The sequence below is a fragment of the Hemicordylus capensis genome, chromosome 4 (genome assembly GCF_027244095.1).
Source record: "Hemicordylus capensis ecotype Gifberg chromosome 4, rHemCap1.1.pri, whole genome shotgun sequence".
In the NCBI taxonomy this organism is placed as follows: Eukaryota; Metazoa; Chordata; class Lepidosauria; order Squamata; family Cordylidae; genus Hemicordylus; species Hemicordylus capensis.
This window is the reverse complement of record NC_069660.1, coordinates 121044542-121062414: the sequence shown is the minus strand read 5'-3', so window position 1 is coordinate 121062414 and position 17873 is coordinate 121044542. Positions and strand designations below refer to the sequence as shown.

General features: G+C 41.8%; 1 protein-coding gene across 2 annotated transcripts; it reads right to left on the bottom strand.

The window, feature by feature from the left end:
- Positions 1-334: 334 nt before the first annotated feature.
- LMO4 (LIM domain only 4) lies at positions 335-17118 on the bottom strand. Of its 2 annotated transcripts, XR_008306527.1 has the most exons (6): positions 16984-17118; positions 14158-14396; positions 7097-7193; positions 6580-6735; positions 5986-6126; positions 335-1093 (listed from the first exon to the last, which is right to left on the bottom strand). XR_008306527.1 is itself a non-coding variant. In XM_053247864.1 (5 exons), exons 2-5 carry the CDS (start codon positions 14391-14393, stop codon positions 1085-1087), a joined length of 498 nt encoding a protein of 165 aa, XP_053103839.1. In that variant the 5' UTR covers positions 14394-14396; positions 16984-17118; the 3' UTR covers positions 335-1084. The 2 variants fall into 2 exon arrangements, 1 of the variants encoding a protein (XP_053103839.1); XM_053247864.1 differs by lacking the exon at positions 5986-6126.
- Positions 17119-17873: the final 755 nt, after the last annotated feature.

Here is a 17873-nt window from a genome sequence, read left to right as displayed (position 1 = left end):
AAACACGTACACACACACTTCCTGTACTTACGGTCTAGATGACTGAGCTAAAGAGAGCCACACAATTATTTACAATGCAAGTTTAAACTAATGAAATGTTGCTGTTATCTGAATAAATATTTAGAACACTAGACAACACTTTTGAGCTCTGTATTTCTGCCAGAAGTGACACTGTTATATAGAGTTCGATAAATTCCTTATTGACATAAAACTGTTTGAAAGCAGAAAAGCCAGATTTCTGAGTTAAACTTACTCTTAAAGTAACAGCTACATAACATTTCATGTCTGGGCAAAAGTTTCTGCCATATCACACTGAAGTCCAAACTCAGTTAAAGATGTTTTCATTTTAAGTTTTTATTATTTAAATACACCATACTAGAGCAAATGTCTCTGAAAGTATCACAAATAAAAGATTTTTTTTCTTCTTCATTCAGCAAATTAGGAGTAGGTGAAAATTTCTACACAGTAGCTGCTATCAGCTTGATTTTTTTTTCCTTTTTTCTTTTTTGCCATGGGAAGTAGCAACATTAGGACAAAAACACTTACATGCATACATACATTGTATTTTACAGAGATACAATAAAAGTGTTTGTGATAGAATATCACAAGAGCCCCATCTTTCCTTTAGCTCATGTCGAGTTTTGAAACACATTTCCTTACAACACTTAAATATACAAAGAGCAAAGAGAATGTTGTTAAGGTAAAACACAGGGTACAAATTCTGGCCAGTGCCCTGCTAATTGTTAATTAGGGTAGAAAGCAGACTTGAAGGCTTACTTTAATTAGCTTCATTAGTCATTTTCCCCACCCCTCCCACCCAAAGTTGCTGTCCTCCGGTGGATCTTTTCTCATTTCCTCTACAGTCTCCCATTAGCCCAGATTCATGGAGTCCTTAATGTTCATTTTCAGTCATTTCAATACACCAATAAATGTGGGAAGGGCAACCAAGAGTAAAGAAGGTGCAATGGCATGGAGCTGGCACTGATGCTAGCTACAAAGGTGACTTGTCTACTGGAGACATGGGATCCATCTGTGATGAACAAAGTTTGAGATGAAGGCACGCATTCTGCAGTACTCTGACCTTTTAGCAGACCTGCAAGAAATAAAAATGGGCATCTTAGCTAAAGTGCTTTATTTGAGCCAAACGTGACTGCTTTTGCCTTCGCCTTATTCAATGATTGTATTACATTACTTTCCAACTGTGACTCAAACGTTTTCTGCAATACTCATCCAGGTCTCTATAATGCTATGATGGGAGGCGGGGGGACACAGAACACAAAAATATTCTATGTAATTTTGAAAGCAACACAACCCTCTTTCACAAAGGCAAGGGCACACCAAGTTTCTGTTTAAGATCACAAATCTTAAAGGCATTTTAAACAAACAAAGGGAGATGCATTTCCTTTGGACAGGGATAAAATGATATGCCTTGCCTTTGATGCACCAAGTAAAGTGATCTTCTAAATTAGGAAAAATTCTGTCTAAAGCAAATAAGATACCCTTCCCTAGGCAACGCTAGTTAACATGCTGCATAGAACAAAAGCTAAATATAGACATTTTGGTATATTTTCCTCCCATTTAAGATTCCTCATCTGCTATGTTAGTTAATGTTACATAAACACTGTAATATATGAAGTCAAACATGTGCCTCCACAGTGATGTGTTAATGAATTGTGATAATTAAAAATGCCTAGCTCGACAGAAATCTAACTTCCATGGATAAAGTAGAAACGATCGACAGTCTTCAAATGCAATCTGTTTGCAATTACCAAAATGAAATAATATATATTAGGTTTTTATGGTTCTTAAATGACATTTTGAGCTTCCTAGGAAGTTTTTTTTATCCTTTCCCTAAGTTACTAAAAGCCTGAGGTCTATTAGTAACTGCAACCCCCCACTTTCAAGCTAATTAAAGTGGTGGAAGCTTGGAGGTTTAATTCCCCAGAGCTGATGCTCAGTGTGAGAAAGGTAATTTGTCTGTCCAGAACAAAGATTAGGGAGCAGCCAGCAAGCATATTTAATAAATGAGCATCAAGTGTCCTCTACTATGGACACAGACAATACCAATTATGTAAGTACAAGGGAATTGTTGAGCGATATGTAAACTAGAAGATTCTCTGCAAGAGACAGAATAGTAAAACGTAATCTAACTCATACTTTATTTAAAAAGTATAAGAGCTGGAGCCAAGCGAATGCTCTGAATGCTACCAATGAAAGGAAAACATATACCTTGTTAAAAGGTAGGAAGAGAGGGAGAGCTGAGATGAAGAATGCCATCACAACCAAGGAACTAGTATTTCACTATGAGCTTTAGAAACTGTTCTACAGCTGAAGAGTGACAAAAGCAGCATAGGACAGCACAAACCTCCATTAAATCCCAGTTCCCACCAGGGACAATGCCCCATATGTGTTTTAATAATTACGTTAATGTCCCAAGTCAGTGGCAATTGCCATTTTGCTTGTAATAGAAATAATGCTCAGTTCAAATGAAATAGCACCAGAACCGGTTTTGTGCAGTGTCCCCTAGCATCATCTTGCCCTTTGTGCACAAAGGGAGAAGGATTCAACTTGCTCCATCCAAACCAGGATCTCTTGCTCTGTCCAAACCAACAGAAGCTGGGATAACTTGAGATCCTGGTTAATTCTGAAATTCTGGCTAGGATAATCCTGAAACTCCCTTTTCCGTGGCAATGAGATCCTGGTTTATTCTAAGCCAGGATCAGTAGTACAATATGTCCTCCCCTCATGTGCAGGGGGGAGTAGTTATGTGTGCATAAGGTTAGGGGACGCTGCTGAAACTGCGATTCAATCCTGGCTGTATGTTATTGTCTTAACTAGAAGATCATTTAAGAAGCAATTCCCCAAAAAAATTAGTGGGAAGCAATGAAAAGCAGCTCCGCATTTTAGTATGAAAATTGTCCTGGGGGGCAGCGGGGTGTGTGTGTGGGGGGGGGGGGCGCAGCACTAGATAGCACTGAGTACAGAAAGCAGACTTCCCAGAAGCACTGTTGCTTAATCAGAGCAAATGGCTAAATGTAAAAGTCTGGTTATGATTTTGTTGAACAAAGCATGTTCGATAGGAATTGGGCTGGTTTGGTCCGAAGAATACAAGCAATTTCAATTATTTTTAAAAAAATATAATCACTATCTTATGGAATAAAGGACACTTGGTAACCACTTCAAGGTTAAACTGAAACCAGCTTATTAGTATCAGCTCTTGACCATCATCCAAAACCTATACTAACCAGGAACAAGTAAACTAATCCCAGACTATTAACCCAATTCCAGAGATTACACAGATAATTCAGCTCCTACTCACCTATTAAAGTGACTAAATTAACAAAGGAGAATGTTTCCTATTACTTTTAATGAATAAAGATGCTAAGCCTGCAATTCTATGTACATTTCCTAGATAAGCAAGTCCCATTGAAATCAGAAGGAATGACTGCCAAATGAACATGCATAGGATGCCTGCATATCACTGGATACAATTTGGGCATTTCCCCCCTGTATAAAAGCAGCATTGTGTTGTGTGCTATACACAGAACAGATGCAGTCAGTGCTCCAATGGCTAACAATTCAAGGCAGACCAAAAGGAGAAGCCAGTGGCCAGTAATGGAAGAGTAACGCTGGTATTGACCACGCAGCCTGAACATATCCAACACTGTCAAGGGCCTTTTGTTGCAGTAGAACAGGGCTGCACAACTTTGTTCCTCCAGTTGTTGGACTACAACTCCCATCATCCTAAGCCACAGTGGCCAATAGTTAGGGATGATGGGAATTTTAGTCCAATGTATACAGTGGGGCCAAAGCTGTGCAGCCCTGCACTAGTGGAACAAACCTTCTGAAAGGACAACATCTAACTTTTCCCTCTGAGTAATGTGCAGATTAATAAACTGAAAATAGGTTGTTCCAAGAAGAGCACACATCTCTTTCCAAGGCTCTGGACTTTCATTCAATTACAGTCATGATAATTAGATTTAATCCACAGCACCACCACCCTTTGCTTAATCCCAAATGGAAGTGGGCAAGAAACTCACTACAGCTGTAAAGAGGTTACACAACTTCTCATTGCCCAGTTTTCTTAACCTTCACTTGTCTTGTAGTATACTGTAGTAACACATTTAAATCAGATAGAAATAAGACCTTGTTGTTTGTTAAGACTGGAGAGGGATCGTGCCTGGGGGAAAAGGGAAAGCAAAGATACAGCTCACCGAATATCGAGTCAAAGAAAACGAAGTGGGGTAGGAGCCCAAAGGAGCCTGTCCTACCCTGAGCAAAGACTGGAAGGAACTGGGGATCTGACCCCCTGAACATGCTGGGAGAGGAGACGGACTTCTGGACACCTGGAATTTCCTGTCTACTGGGAGCAAGAGGTGGAAGATAACCCTTTGTAAGCTGTGACCTCCTACTCTGAGGAGTAAAGACCTTGTTCTTCTCTTTCTGCACAATGAACTACAAGTAATATGGATGCAGCTTTGCTATTCCAGTTTTTGCTGCTCTCATGTCCACTGCTGCAATAACTGCCAGCATTCCTATACTTTTCATGAAGCACAGCAAGACAAATAGGACAAAACCAGCAAACACATTTAAGCAAACAAAAATTATGCAAGGCAAATGGACCACACACGTAAGGTTCTGTCTAAACCCTGCACAAGTGGAAGAAGGTCCCTCCAAGGAACTTCACCACCACTCCCTCCTTCCCACAGTAGCAGCTGGGAACAGTGCAGTATAAGGAGTACAATTCCACTCACAGAAGGTGCCTGCGCCAGATTTTCAGCAATCCTCCCGTACCTCTGTCTCATCCCACCCTATTTTCAACCATTCCCTGACCCTCTTGAACATTTGTTTTTTGTTTTGTTTGTTTGGAGAGGGGGCATGCAGAAGTTGCTGTGGGGAGGAAGATCCTCTTGCACGAATTTCCTTCCATTCACGTGAAGTCTGGATACAAGCCAAAAGACTGAACCGGGAGAAAAAGGAAAAAGCTTTTGTCTGTGTTTTAAGAACTGGAGCGATTTATAAGCAGGGACTGTTTAGCAAGCATCTGGGCTACTGACTTCTTTGATTCCTAGCAGGATTGAGAGGAATGCCGAGTTTAGGATGGCAGGATTAGAGGGGGCTGCCATCCTAAACTCACTCACTTGGAACAAACCCGGACTTGCTTCCAAGCAATATGCATAGAAAAACAGGTTTTATGAACAAGACCTTAACTGCACCTATCCTGCTTAAGGAACCAGCATGCTTTTCCACTATTAAACAAAATGGGAATTTTTAAACAAAACCACTATTCAGACACAAGTTCATTTTTTCTTAAACACATTTACCCTCTAAGGCAGAGGTAGGCAACCTTGGCTCTCCAGCTGTTGTTGAACTACAACTTGATACAAATTTATTGTGGCTGGGGATGATGGGAGTTATAGTTCAACAGCTGGAAAACCAAGGTTGTCTACCCCTGCTCTGAGGGAAGGCGATAGATCCAGTTTTTGAATTGCAGAATGCATGAGCTGCCGACGGGCTTTTATTTTTTAAAGCAGAAATTTTGAAGATAAAGTCTAACAGATAAATGTTATTTTTTGCTATCCTTAGAACAGACATTAATGAAGTTCCTATTGTAAATCCATAAAGAATTACCAAGTGAAGTGTGCACTTTGTTTCAATGCAATAACTCAGTGCTGTGTGATTGCCTGGGTTAATGATGAAAAAGTCAAATATACTATCAGAGCTGATGGAAAAATCCATCACCAATCTGAAATTAAAATTCATCTGTGGTCAATAAGATTTAATATCCATGCAAGTGGCGCTGTAAAGAGTAAATGAATCAATGTCATCAATACATAATCAGTATGAAATATGATGCGAATAGAATTATGTGCAAGACTTGTGCATTCAGTGTTTTCTGGACCAGTGTGGAATGAACAGTCCTTTAACTGAAGGTTGACAGTAATTATTATAAATTAGACATAGCAGTTATCAAAATGCACTCACTTGGATAGCTGTGGGACTTATTAGGCAGATTAAAATAGAGCTTAAAACTGTCCAGTTCTAGCAGGGGTGCAAGACAACTGTTGATCAGAATTGTTTCCTACTCTGCTAGCGCAAGTCATATTATACTTTAGCACTCAAGCGCTAAAAAGAAACAAGACAAACACACGATCAAATGGAGCCCACAGGAAGTGAAAGTATTTCTCTTGAAATCATGCCAACTGACAAACTATAAAAACCAAAAGGCAACAGCTTTGCTAAAGTTAACACAATGATTCCAAACACTGCTATTACACAGTTAGCTTTCAACCCAAGATGCTACAAGTATGTATATGCATGTATTAAGGGGCCCAGTTTGCATTCCACTACAGCCTGCTCCCTTCATTTGCATCCCAGAAATGCATGGCAAAAAGTTTCTACCCCACAAGATATATGATGCAGCCAAATTATACTGGAACTACTTCACAACTTAAGTCACATCAATGGTTAGAGCTCTGTCATCCTAGCTACATGTAGTTGTGTAGAGCTGTTTTTAAAAAGAGAAATTAATCTGCATTTAACTCTAAAAATGCCTATTAGAAATTGTTCAGTATTCACCTTCTGGTCTGGCAGTAGTGGATTGCTCTGAAGTGAATTCAAATGGCCATTGATGAGAGCTGTAGGTCTATCATGTTCGCAGAATAAACTGCCATTGATGTAGTGAAACCTGTCTCCCGGGAGCAGGCGATTCCGGCAGGTAGAGCACGTAAAACACTGAAATGAGCGAACAAAGTTAACAAAATTAAACTTCAAAGGGAGCTAAAATGCCACAAGATTTTTAAATCTTATTATAAAACTCGAGTTACAATAAGGTTAAGATCCACAAAGATTTGTTCTAAGTTTTCACTATGTCCAAAATCATAACATCAAACATGTTAGAACTTGGTTGTGCTTTCAGATATACAATCCCACTAATCGTGAGGACACAAATATGCATTGTAGAAAGGCTTTTCATTTATAACCAAGCCTATTAATTCAGAGCTTACATAGATTTCAACAGATATCTAAAGAGAGTAGCAGCCACATTTAAGGCAGGATGTTCGGGGAAGTAGGTAAGAAAGACAAGTTCTCCTACCTTAAGGTGATACACATTCCCTTGTGCCCTCATAACCAGCTCACTAGCAGGGATTGACTGCCCACAAGCACTGCAAGCTCCACTATTTCCAAATAACCTGAAAACATAAAAAAGTGACACTTGTGACTTTTTCTACCTGAGACACTTGTGAATTTAACCATTTAAACTTTGTAAAGAAGTTTCCAATGCGGATTTAAATAGTGTGGGATGTGATAATTCACACACTCACATACACACAGAGATGGACAGTCAAGAGAAGCATCCAACACCGCTCAAGACTTCGATGCACAGGTTCTAAAAAAATACTGACTTGCATCTAGCAAACACAAACCAATTCTGTACAACACTTTTTATCAGATTACTGGGTTTGTCAAAAAAAGGACAGAATTCATGACTGGAGTTTAAATGCATTGTGTCCTTGAAATTATATGAAGAACTTTTTTGTACTTTAATCATATCTTGAGAGATGAGTCATCAAAAGGGTTAAGAGGATTTGATTGTATATCTAAGACGACATCATGCTCAGTGTATTGAAACTCCAGTAAACCTCCATCAGGGCAGAGTTTCCATTAGAAACTCTCGGCTATCCAGGTTGATATATAATGTGTATGGGTTAACCTTTTCAATCATGGTGTCAACACTTTAGATTTGCCTCTGCTCATCTCTTTCATCCTAACCTCCTCTCTCTCTCTTGATAATGAAATGCTTGCTCCAACTTCCCTCTATCTGCTCCTGAGTCCACAATTTAGATTACTTCATCTCTGCTAGCAACAAACTGAATGAAATTTCGATTTGAGCAGAAAGTAATTTACCGGGATCTGGACCCATTTGTCATCATATCTCTCTGGGTGTTTGCTGTATCACTGCAGTTTTCCTATGCAATCAAATGAGACCACAACATCTGCCATGGGCTGGTGGGGGGGGGAGAGAAAGAAGAGGAAAAGCAGGGGGGAGTGGGGGAAAATAGAGGACTGAAGAAAAATATACACATAATTCTCCTAATGCATTTAAAGGCACAACATGCCAATTCGAGATATAATACTTTAATGAATATTGATCTCCCACTTTTACACAATGTGTTAGAATTTTAAAAGCTTCTCTTTGTGCAGATTTGCTGCAGCTTCGCATTGCATCTACAGCTATTTATCATGATGGACCCACAACCATCTCATAGCAAAAAAAGAATCTGAACCATCTGGCAGGCTCACACAGATCCACTTTTCTCCAAGTGGCACAAGGGGACAAAAAAGCAATAGAATTTACAAAATTAATATATTGTGTCATAATAAAAATTTGCACGGACTTCTTGTCCAGCAGTAAAATAATGAAACTGGATGTCAGTCTGGAGGATGTGTTATACAGAAAATGCTGTAATCTGAATGTTTGCTGCATGCCTCTGTATGGGGTGGGGTGGGTGGGAATAATTGCTTTGAGTTTTCCAGAATCAGTGCTTGCAGAGGGAGGCTTGTCATGTTCAAACTACTAATTTGCTGTCGCCACTTTATTGAAAATAGCCTGTAAGTTGTTATTAAATGTATCGACTGAACGACAGGGAGAGTAGTAAAACTGCCCCTTAAGATGGCTTTTAATAGGAAGCCTGAGAAACAAATTTTGCAGCAGCATCGATTTGAAGAGTTCAATCAAAACTCCATTTCAAAACTAATTAGTCTGAGATCCGCAACACACTGACACTTTCTTGTGAGTCAGAATGGGTACAAAGGGAAAGCTGAACTAATACACTGCCAAGACCTGCAGCCCTAAAGAGGACTGAACTGTCTTGAAAACTGGACGGATGCTATTCTAGTATCTGCTCAATCAGGAGGACCACTTCAAAGTATTTACAAGAACTATTGTGACTGTGTCCAGAGCTTCACTATGTGTATTCTTCTCTTCCCCTCCTCCGTCCCTTATTATCCATGGCAATGGTCTATAAGGAAGTCATTTAAGCAGACAAGCAAGGTTTCCTCCAGTCTATTGGTAGAACCATGACCAAAATGGCAACAAAAATTACAGCTGAAGGTTTTTAAGTGTAACAAAGGGAAGGACTGAAAGCTGAATGAATACTTATTTCCTAGATGTGTAACACTAACACACACACACGCGCACGTGCATCTTCAGAGGGAAGAAAGAACACTCTTTCACAGCTTCCTACAGAAGAGTCCAAATGCTCCACCCACATTTAAAAAATAGTTATTTAATCATTCCAATTTCACTCTGCTATATCTCTTGATAAAGCATGTGTGTATTATACAATCCTCCCCAAGAAGAGATAGTTGGGCATCGCAGATCTCAGTTAAAGTGGATTTTAATAACTGCAGCAGTCAAAACTGTAATCCAAAACTCACACATCTTAACTCCACACACACCCATAAGACAATCTTGATTTTTAAAAGATGCATTAAAACTGAAAAATTTAAGACACTCTACAGAATGGCTCCAATTTGCAAAGTTTGCTACTAAAGGAAGTGTCCAGAGCCCCTACCTATTACTTTAAATTTGACTTTACTTTTATCCTGTTGATGGGGATTATTCTTTTGTGGAACAAAACTTCTCCTGGAGGAAGACAGTCACTGTTAACTATCCTCTTACTGAAAAGTTGTTTTTACATGGGTTCTGTGAGAGAGGAGAGTTAATTAGCTAATCAGGGAGACTGTCCAGGACAGTATTTAATTTAAAAGGCTGGAGGCTTTAGGTGCTCAATTAAGTAGCTATCGGTCTCAGACTGGACTTTAATGGCCTCTTTTCTCTTTAACTCCAGCAATGGGGGAGAGATACCCCAGGTCAGGCTAATTAAAGCCAGGGGACTCTTTAATTGCGATGACAGAAGTGGTTTCAGTTTCCTTTCTTTGGGTTTTGGAGTCCAAGGAGGTTGTTAATATTTCAACATTTGGGCAACACAATCAATCACCAACATCGACATGTTCCATATATGGATGAAAGGAAGGTTTGACATTCTAAAGTATTATGCAACTCCACCTTAAATTAATCACAGCTCCATTTCCCATATACACCCCTCTACTTCTCTTCCTCTGCCACACACACAGTCAGAACTTTATGGGAAAACTATGACAAGAGGGAACAAGACGACAACAACTGCTTTAGCGAGGTTTCATCCTTCCTGTTCAAAAATTCAATTTGCTGAATTGGAACACTTTTCAAAATCAGCTACACAAACATAATACAAAAATCGACTGCAGCAATCATAATCCTGTAGAAGCAAAACAGCTCTACGTTACTGCCCCCCCCCATTCCATTTTTCTTCACCCATGTAGAGAGGAAGGAAAAAGGGGCAACACATCTGTACCCAAAGAAATCCAAACTTCCTATCTGAAAGAAATGAATAATGAAAGCTACTGATCCAGAAGTGATTGGTTTTCCAACAGACTTCCTATGTTGGATCCAAATTCTGCACCAGCTGTATCATATGTAACAAAGGCTACACAGAAAATTATGCCTGGAGCCAAGTCCATTAAAGGTACTTCAGCATAACTACAGCCCAAGCACCTTAAAAGCACCAGAAGCTATTGATACTTAAAAGGGGGAGGAAGACGGCTGTGCAAGTGCTGCATTAGAGAAAGGGGGAAGGAAAAAAAAATCAACCAAATTACGCTTGGTTAATTCAGAGTAACAGATCTGCCCCCAAGTGAATTGGAGGCCTTGAATTAATTCTGTTATGACAAATCAAGATAAACGTTCCCCCTAAATTGCATGCGATTTAATTAATTTTTGAGATCCTGGATTTTTTTTTCCAAGCTAATAGTTCACATGCTCCTGTGCTGTCATTGTGCTTGAGTGGGCAGACTTCAAAGTGATATTAAATAACCAACTATTAGATTTACCTAGCACGTCCTATTGGAAAAATGCCATTTAATTACCTAGCCTGTTCAATTAAAGGGACAGCATTCCCTGAATATAGCAGCTTGCTGTTGATTACCAGAAAAATGAACTCGTTGCCTGGCGGCTCCCTCCCTTTCCTCCCCTCCTCAAACGGCTCATACTGCAGACAGCCACGTGAATGGCAATGAGCAGCAAGGAGAAAGGAGAGGATCTTTTGCCTGTTGGAATGGGGATCAAGTGCCTGCCCTTGCATGTCAGACATAGCACTAGGAGCATCAGAGAGGTGAGCAGGGAGAGCCCCTTGAACTCTTCGTTTCACCCACAGTCCAGACTATTCAATACAGCCACTAGGACTACAACAAGGCCACCCACTCCCCCCCTCCGCCACTCCAAAAAAGCACTCTTTCCCCTTCCCTTAAGTAGTGACTCCAGGTGGGACACAAAGATTAAAGAATCTTCTCAAATAGATATTTGTAGGGAAAGGGTTCTCAGGCACTACTAGCCCTTTAAGAAAAGCCTAGTTTGCACACGCACCCCCACCACTCTGCAAAACCCACCCCAGTCTATTCTCTCTGGCTCTCTCCAAGGCCAATTTTGTTAATTAAATGTTTTGTTTGCGACACAGCTCTCATTCATTTCGGACACGTCATTCCATGCAGATCTAAGCCAGGGACGAGATCTCATTAGATAAAACCTATCAGAACCACGAGAAAATGGAGGAGACACTAATTAAAGCTCTTAATTGTGCAGATTCACTGCCACACTGCTGCTTTATCTGGAATCTCACCCACCTCCCTCCGGAAAAATGCAGTTTGCTTAGGATACTCAAGTTGGGAGTAAGGGGCTGAGAGATGAGTCAATGGATCACACACTCACAACAAAACCCGGAGCTGCCAAATAAATTTTCAACAGTGTCTAGCCAGATCAGATGTGGCTGTTTTGTAAAGCCACTCGTTTCACCATCAGGCAGTTCAAAAGCCCCTTGATAAAGAACAGTCTATGGTCCTAAAATGGGCTTCAAGCAGCCAGCCCCCTTGCACCTCACAGAGGCACAATGATCCATTCTCCTATCAGCTTTGTAGTATCCCACTGTTGCTCCAATCAAAACCACCTTTAAAATTTCTGCAAGCAACCTAAAGAACAAATTGGGAAGAGTCTTCTCTAGATGTCCTTCTCACCCACTTCCAATAAGAACCCCATACACACACACACACCCTGCAAAATGGTGATAAACTGGTAGCATCTTCTATACAGTATTAGTTAGTAAGTTGGGACAGGCAGTTGCTTATGCTTAGAAGTCATTGGGGACATAGGTAAATATCTGCAAGTTAATGTACTTGGGCCAGTAGTTCTTTATCCTACAGAACAGATGGGCTTCCATACATACCCAAGATACTAAAATGCCCTGATCTTCATTTTATTGGGTAAGTTACACAGTTCTGGAGAAAAGTAAGGCAATGAAAAAAGTTCAAATTTACCATCTGATAAAGCACTCTATTGATAATAGCCTATATTAAAACTGTAATAAGTTTTGGCCACACAAAAACCTGAGGCAGAGATTCCAATAAGCTGGCCTGAACTTGCCTTAGGGGTACAGTAGACAACTTCTCTTTTTAATTAGTAGTGATCAGAAGAGGTTTGTTTGATGGTTTTAGTAGAGAGAGACGAAATCTGTACTGTTCATTGAATCTGAACAGTAGTGTCAATTTTTCCACTTCAAACAAACCTCTTTTTCTAACCGTTCTGCTCTATTTAATTAGAATTCTGTCTCGCTTATGCAGTTGCTTCAGACAGGGATCAAGAACGCATCACTGTAAGCCCGCACATACTGATTTTCTAGCATTTACTTTTTTAAAAATCCAAACACTTAACAAAATTAATGTTGCAATCCCTTAAAACCTTTCTATAGCTATTTTGTTTTCTCTATTCTGTTTAGTTGATTAAAGGTGCCAGCATAAAACAGGGCAAATGATACATTATCAGAAGCAAGCTAGCATCCTTTTGGAACTATACTTTCAAAACTCAATTCCTCCAAGATAAGCACAAGGAAACAAAAATCCCACATAGCACTACATATCATAGATGTACAAGTGCCTCCAGAAACACGCTTAAGAGTGTTTATAATGGGATGGCTGTACAAGAAGAAGCTTTCAACTTCTTAACCATTCCCATCTTCCTTTTCTTTTTCAATATTATTTTTTAAAATTTACTGTTAAATGGGATGATCAAGACTATCTATGCAACACCATAGATGCCTTTACTTCACATTATTTCTATGCCAAAAAAGAAGAAGTGGGAGGGGGCCATTTAATTACTGGTTGCTGAACTAGAACACCTCCTCAAAGCATTCATGTGCATCAGTCTATCAAGTCATTTACTCAAATTAAATGTGTAATCCTTCAAAATGCCTCTTTCAAAATGAGCTTAAAGGAGCTTGGGTTCACCTGAAAAGATCCAACGGGCACCTTACAGTTTGCATCCCTCCGCCCCGCCCCCATTAACTGTGCCAAACTAGTGAGAGAAATACCTACAGATATTTTAATTTCCATTCATTTTTTGCATTTAGAACTTTGGATGCAATTAGAAATATTTAAGCACTTAGTTGCAAAGTTACACACCTCCTTCAACAGCCAGTTGAACAGCTGCTTCAGAACAATATGAAGGTGAACATTACGATTGGGTTGTGCAAGAGGCTGTCAACAGTTAGTCAATTCCTTCACAATGAAAATAAAGAATGAGTCACTCCATTTTCACTTGAAGGTGTTTTATGCAAGTCATATTCTAACTCAGGCTCTATAAAAAGGTAGGCGTTTCATTGTTTAAGCATTTCCGCCACAGTTCTAGCCAAACCTGTACTTCCCTTCGCCATAAACATATACCCCTGTTTCAGATAGACACATTTCTTTCTCCTCTAGTAAACCAGCTGCTTTGAGTTGGGGCTTTAGTTCAAGACTGCTTTAGAAGTTGCATCCCGTCACTCCTCTCCATGGGCCACCTGTCCAACTTTCCTAGAGTAATCTCGAAAAAGAAACTGCTCTAATTGATTAGGCTTCTAGTTTTGAACTACCACCTGCAACATGAGTAGTTTCTGGTCAGCTCTCTCTCTCTCTCTCTGCTTCCCAGGGAAGTATGAAGTTGCATTATAGGTACACACATATCAACTCCTCAAGGACCCAGCAAGTCAGCCTATCTTCTCTCTCTCTCTCTCTTTCTCTCTCTCTCACCTGATGTAGTCGTTTCTGCACAGGATCATGCCGCTCTTAGTGTAGCAGGACGTACCAATTTCTCCCAGCTGGGCCTGGCAGCAGGAGCACTTCAGGCATCGGCTGTGCCAATAGCTATCCATGGCATAGAGCAAGAAGCGATCGGCAATCTTCCCCCCGCAGCCTGCACATCTTTTCCACGAGAGGGAGCCACTGGTGACCGGGGGAGGCTGCGAGCTGCTGCCTGGGTTCACCATGGTCTGTGTAAGAAAGAAACAGAAAAAATGGGAAGAGGGGGTTAATTCTCAGGCCAGGAGCTTTCCCAACCCATCTGGCTAATGCAGAACTATGTAGAACAAGGGGAGTGCATGGGGGGGGGGGAGAGCAGTCACTTGTTTACTTTTCACAGTCTTTGTTCTGGGTTAATTAGCCACCTCCCCTTCCAAGTTGGCTAGTGGTGCCCAATGACAGAGTGAGTCTGCAATGCTGCTGTCAAACTCAGACCCTCCCCCACCTTGCACTTTGTTTGCTGCCATGCAAGTACACACACCTGGAGTCACACAGTCTACAGGACCCTCCCAGATATAAGTTGTTGAGCCCCACTCCATGGAAATGAGAAGGGTGGGCAGAAGGCAGCCTGTCTGAACCCACCAGCCCCAAGCACAACTCTTGGGAAGCACAGCTGCAGTTCACAAGTTGGGAACAGTTCACTTTAGCTTTGTTTTACAGGAGAGGCAAGGAAAGCTCTGGAGAACAAACCAAGAAGTCGTGAAACTGGTTTTTCAAGCTCTCCTTTTTCATGCCATTGTAATCGACAGGGGCCCCAGCCACGATTGTGCCTTTTTTTCTTTTAAAGAGATCAAATGAAGTGGGGTCCTCCCCCCCTGCTCAGCACTCTTTACCAAATAATAATAGATCACTGAACTTTAAGAAGCCTGTTAACTTCCTATACAAACACAATCTACTTTTGTCTCACTAATCTGCCCTTGATCAGCAATTTAAATGCTAAATGCTTTGTTGCCCTAAAAAAAGTTTAGTAGTAATAGCAGAGAGGCACAGAACAATCAAGTGTGCCCCACTCAGGAAGGAGCTAGCATGGCTGCCTCTAAAATTGCTGTTGTGTTTTGTTTTGTTTTTTTAAGGAGAGAGAGAAGCAAAGCAAACAGTCATGCACACACAAAACCACAAGTATGTTTCTCACTTTCTAATAAATCCTTCATACAAGCAGGGCAACGAGGAGATTAATATTGGAACCAATTCACAAAGCTTACTCCAACCAGATTAATTTGCTCTGCCTCCAATCCAGAGTCCAACAGACTAGTTGCTCCTTCAGTCACTTATACTATAAAAAGATCAAGTTATTTACTGCCAATTAAGCAGCGTGTTTTGCCTTTGTCCTTCGTAAGCTGTACGTGCTCAACCTAAGGCATCTGGCTATTCACTAAGACCCATGCCTCAGGAAAGAAAAAGAGGGCAAACTTTTCCTGCCACTTGCCCAACTTGGTTACAACAGTAGCTTCAGGTTCCTTTAAAAAGGCCAATTTAACATACACACACCCCAACAACACAGGATTTCCTTCAAAATAACTCCCGATCATATGTTCAGTTGACCACACAATAAACCAGACTGCAAACTGCACCAATTAAGACTGTAACTAAAAACCTCGAGACTTGGAAAAGAGAACCACTCTAAAAGCCATTAGCATTGCATTTCTCTGAATGCATCATATACCTTTATGTAAATTGATTTCTGATGCATTTAACTCACGGAATGGCCTTTTGTTGCTGTTTCCAGCACTATGAATCTGCCTTTCTTCTTACTTTTGGTTTAAAAAAGAAATTCAAAATATGTAAACTCTTTTTTTCAGATTGTATCAAGAAGAATAAAACGTACTCCACTCTTTCCTCCAGTCTTTGTCAAAAGGTAAGTTTTATATATAAAGGAAATGCTACACTGACAGAAGCATCCAGTAACCCCATTAAGCTAAAGCTCTTAAGGACAAGCAATACCTTAATGCTGATTAAATCTAAAAGAGATGAATCAAGAGGACTGACCAGAAAGTGACTCCCTTGATAAGGACGGGCCCTCATCAAGTTTCATTTGGAGTGGGAGGGGGGGCTGGGGGGCCCAAAGAAAGAGAAGGAAAGCTTTTAACTTAAATAGGCTTACTCTGGTAATTACACAGCCAAGCAATTTAGGTCCTGGAACAGAGGCAATGAAACAGAAAGGAGAACTGGCAGCTAGAGGCAAAACACACACACCCTCCCTCCTTTTAACAACGTCTCTCGTGATTTTAATGGAGACCAAGGGAGTGACAAGCGTAGAGCTTGCAATTTGTAGTACAAAAAAAAATGGATGCTTAATTCACGGCTTGGTTTTAATTAGGTTGATTCATCAGATTTTCCCGAACAAAATAAAGAGAGAGAGAGGGAAAGGGGGGGGAAGAAAGAACAGAGAAAATAGCTCACTTTAGGTGGTTTCCCTCCCCCGCCCCCCGCCCAGCCTGCCACTGTTTCAAAATTATGTTTACTACAAAGAAAGTGGGCGATCGTTCCTCCCACCTCCTCGACAAAACGGATCAGAGAGGAAAGGCAGCGCGGGGCAAGCAGCCTTTTGTACCGATACCCTGCAGCGGACGGCCCCGCCGCCGCTTTGCTCGCAGGAGTTACAGGCAGAGCTCTCGTTGAGACCAAGCGATGGATCGTGTTTACTTCCCATTGCGGACGACAGGGGTGGAGGAGAGTAAAAGAAAAGAAGAGAAGAAGAAGAAGAAGAAAAGAAAAGGACCGAGAACACACGCACGCCAACAGAACAAAACCCAGAAACGCAAGAAGCTCCCGCCTTACCTGTTTCCCCTCTATGGTGCAAGAGGCCGTGGATAACGTGGCTGTGGTGTCTGGAGAGCTCTTGGGAGACGAGGAGGCTTTTCGGGCACGAGAAATACGCGTTAAACCCCAACGCGCTGGCGGGGCTAGGGCAGAACCCACAACCCCAAGAAACAGCCCCGCGAGGAGGAGAAAGAAGGAAATTGTCCTGGGAACGGCAGCTTCAGTCCTTCCTTCCCTCTTTCTTTGCCTTCCTGCTGCTGCCCCTCGAGGGGAGCTGCAGAGCTCGGGCGCTGCTGGGCTGCAAACGCAAGCACAGGCGCCGCCGCCGCTCCTGCTGCAATCGCTGGGTTAAGTTTTGGCAGATGTGGCCGCACTTTGGAGCGCTCTGCCCTTTTTCCTTCTCCGCAGCCACCGTCGTCGTCGTCTGCTCCTCCTCCACCACCCTTGTGGGCTCGGGCGGCTTCCAAAAGCTCCTGCTACAAACAGCCACAGTCCTGGAAAGTCCTTCGGAAAGGAGTGCTAGAGAGAGGGGAGCGGGAGCTGGAGAGACGCGGCGGCACCTACTGCTCCTTCTGCGGCTGGACTCTACGACTGCGGCGGCTTCTTGCTAAGGGCTGCGGGGGTGCTGGCGGCGGCTGGGCGCGCAAGGAGGCCCCTCTCGCTGGCGTCCTCCGTGCCTCTCTGCGTTGCTCTTCCCCATGTGTTACTGACAGAGCAAAATCCCAACGACTCGGCAGCTCGGCCCCTCGCGTCACAGCGCCTCCGCCAATCCACTCGCAGCTTGTTCAGGCGGAATAATAAAACCTGCCAATCCCAAGGAAGACAAAGGAATGAGCGAAAGGAACTGGGGGGGGGGCGGCAAAGGGGGGGGGAGGGAGAGAGAGATTGAGCGCGAGCCTCGCTCAAGT

What these genes read in the sequence shown, in the direction of transcription:
- LMO4 (XM_053247864.1), bottom strand. Translation starts at nt 14,393, where the DNA reads ATGGTGAACCCAGGCAGCAGCTCGCAGCCTCCCCCGGTCACCAGTGGC. An exon ending in TGCAGAAACGACTACATCAG is followed by an intron (nt 7,194 to 14,157) that starts GTGAGAGAGAGA and finishes TTATGTTTTCAG; the next exon opens with GTTATTTGGAAATAGTGGAG. An exon ending in GGAATGTGTATCACCTTAAG is followed by an intron (nt 6,736 to 7,096) that starts GTAGGAGAACTT and finishes CGCTCATTTCAG; the next exon opens with TGTTTTACGTGCTCTACCTG.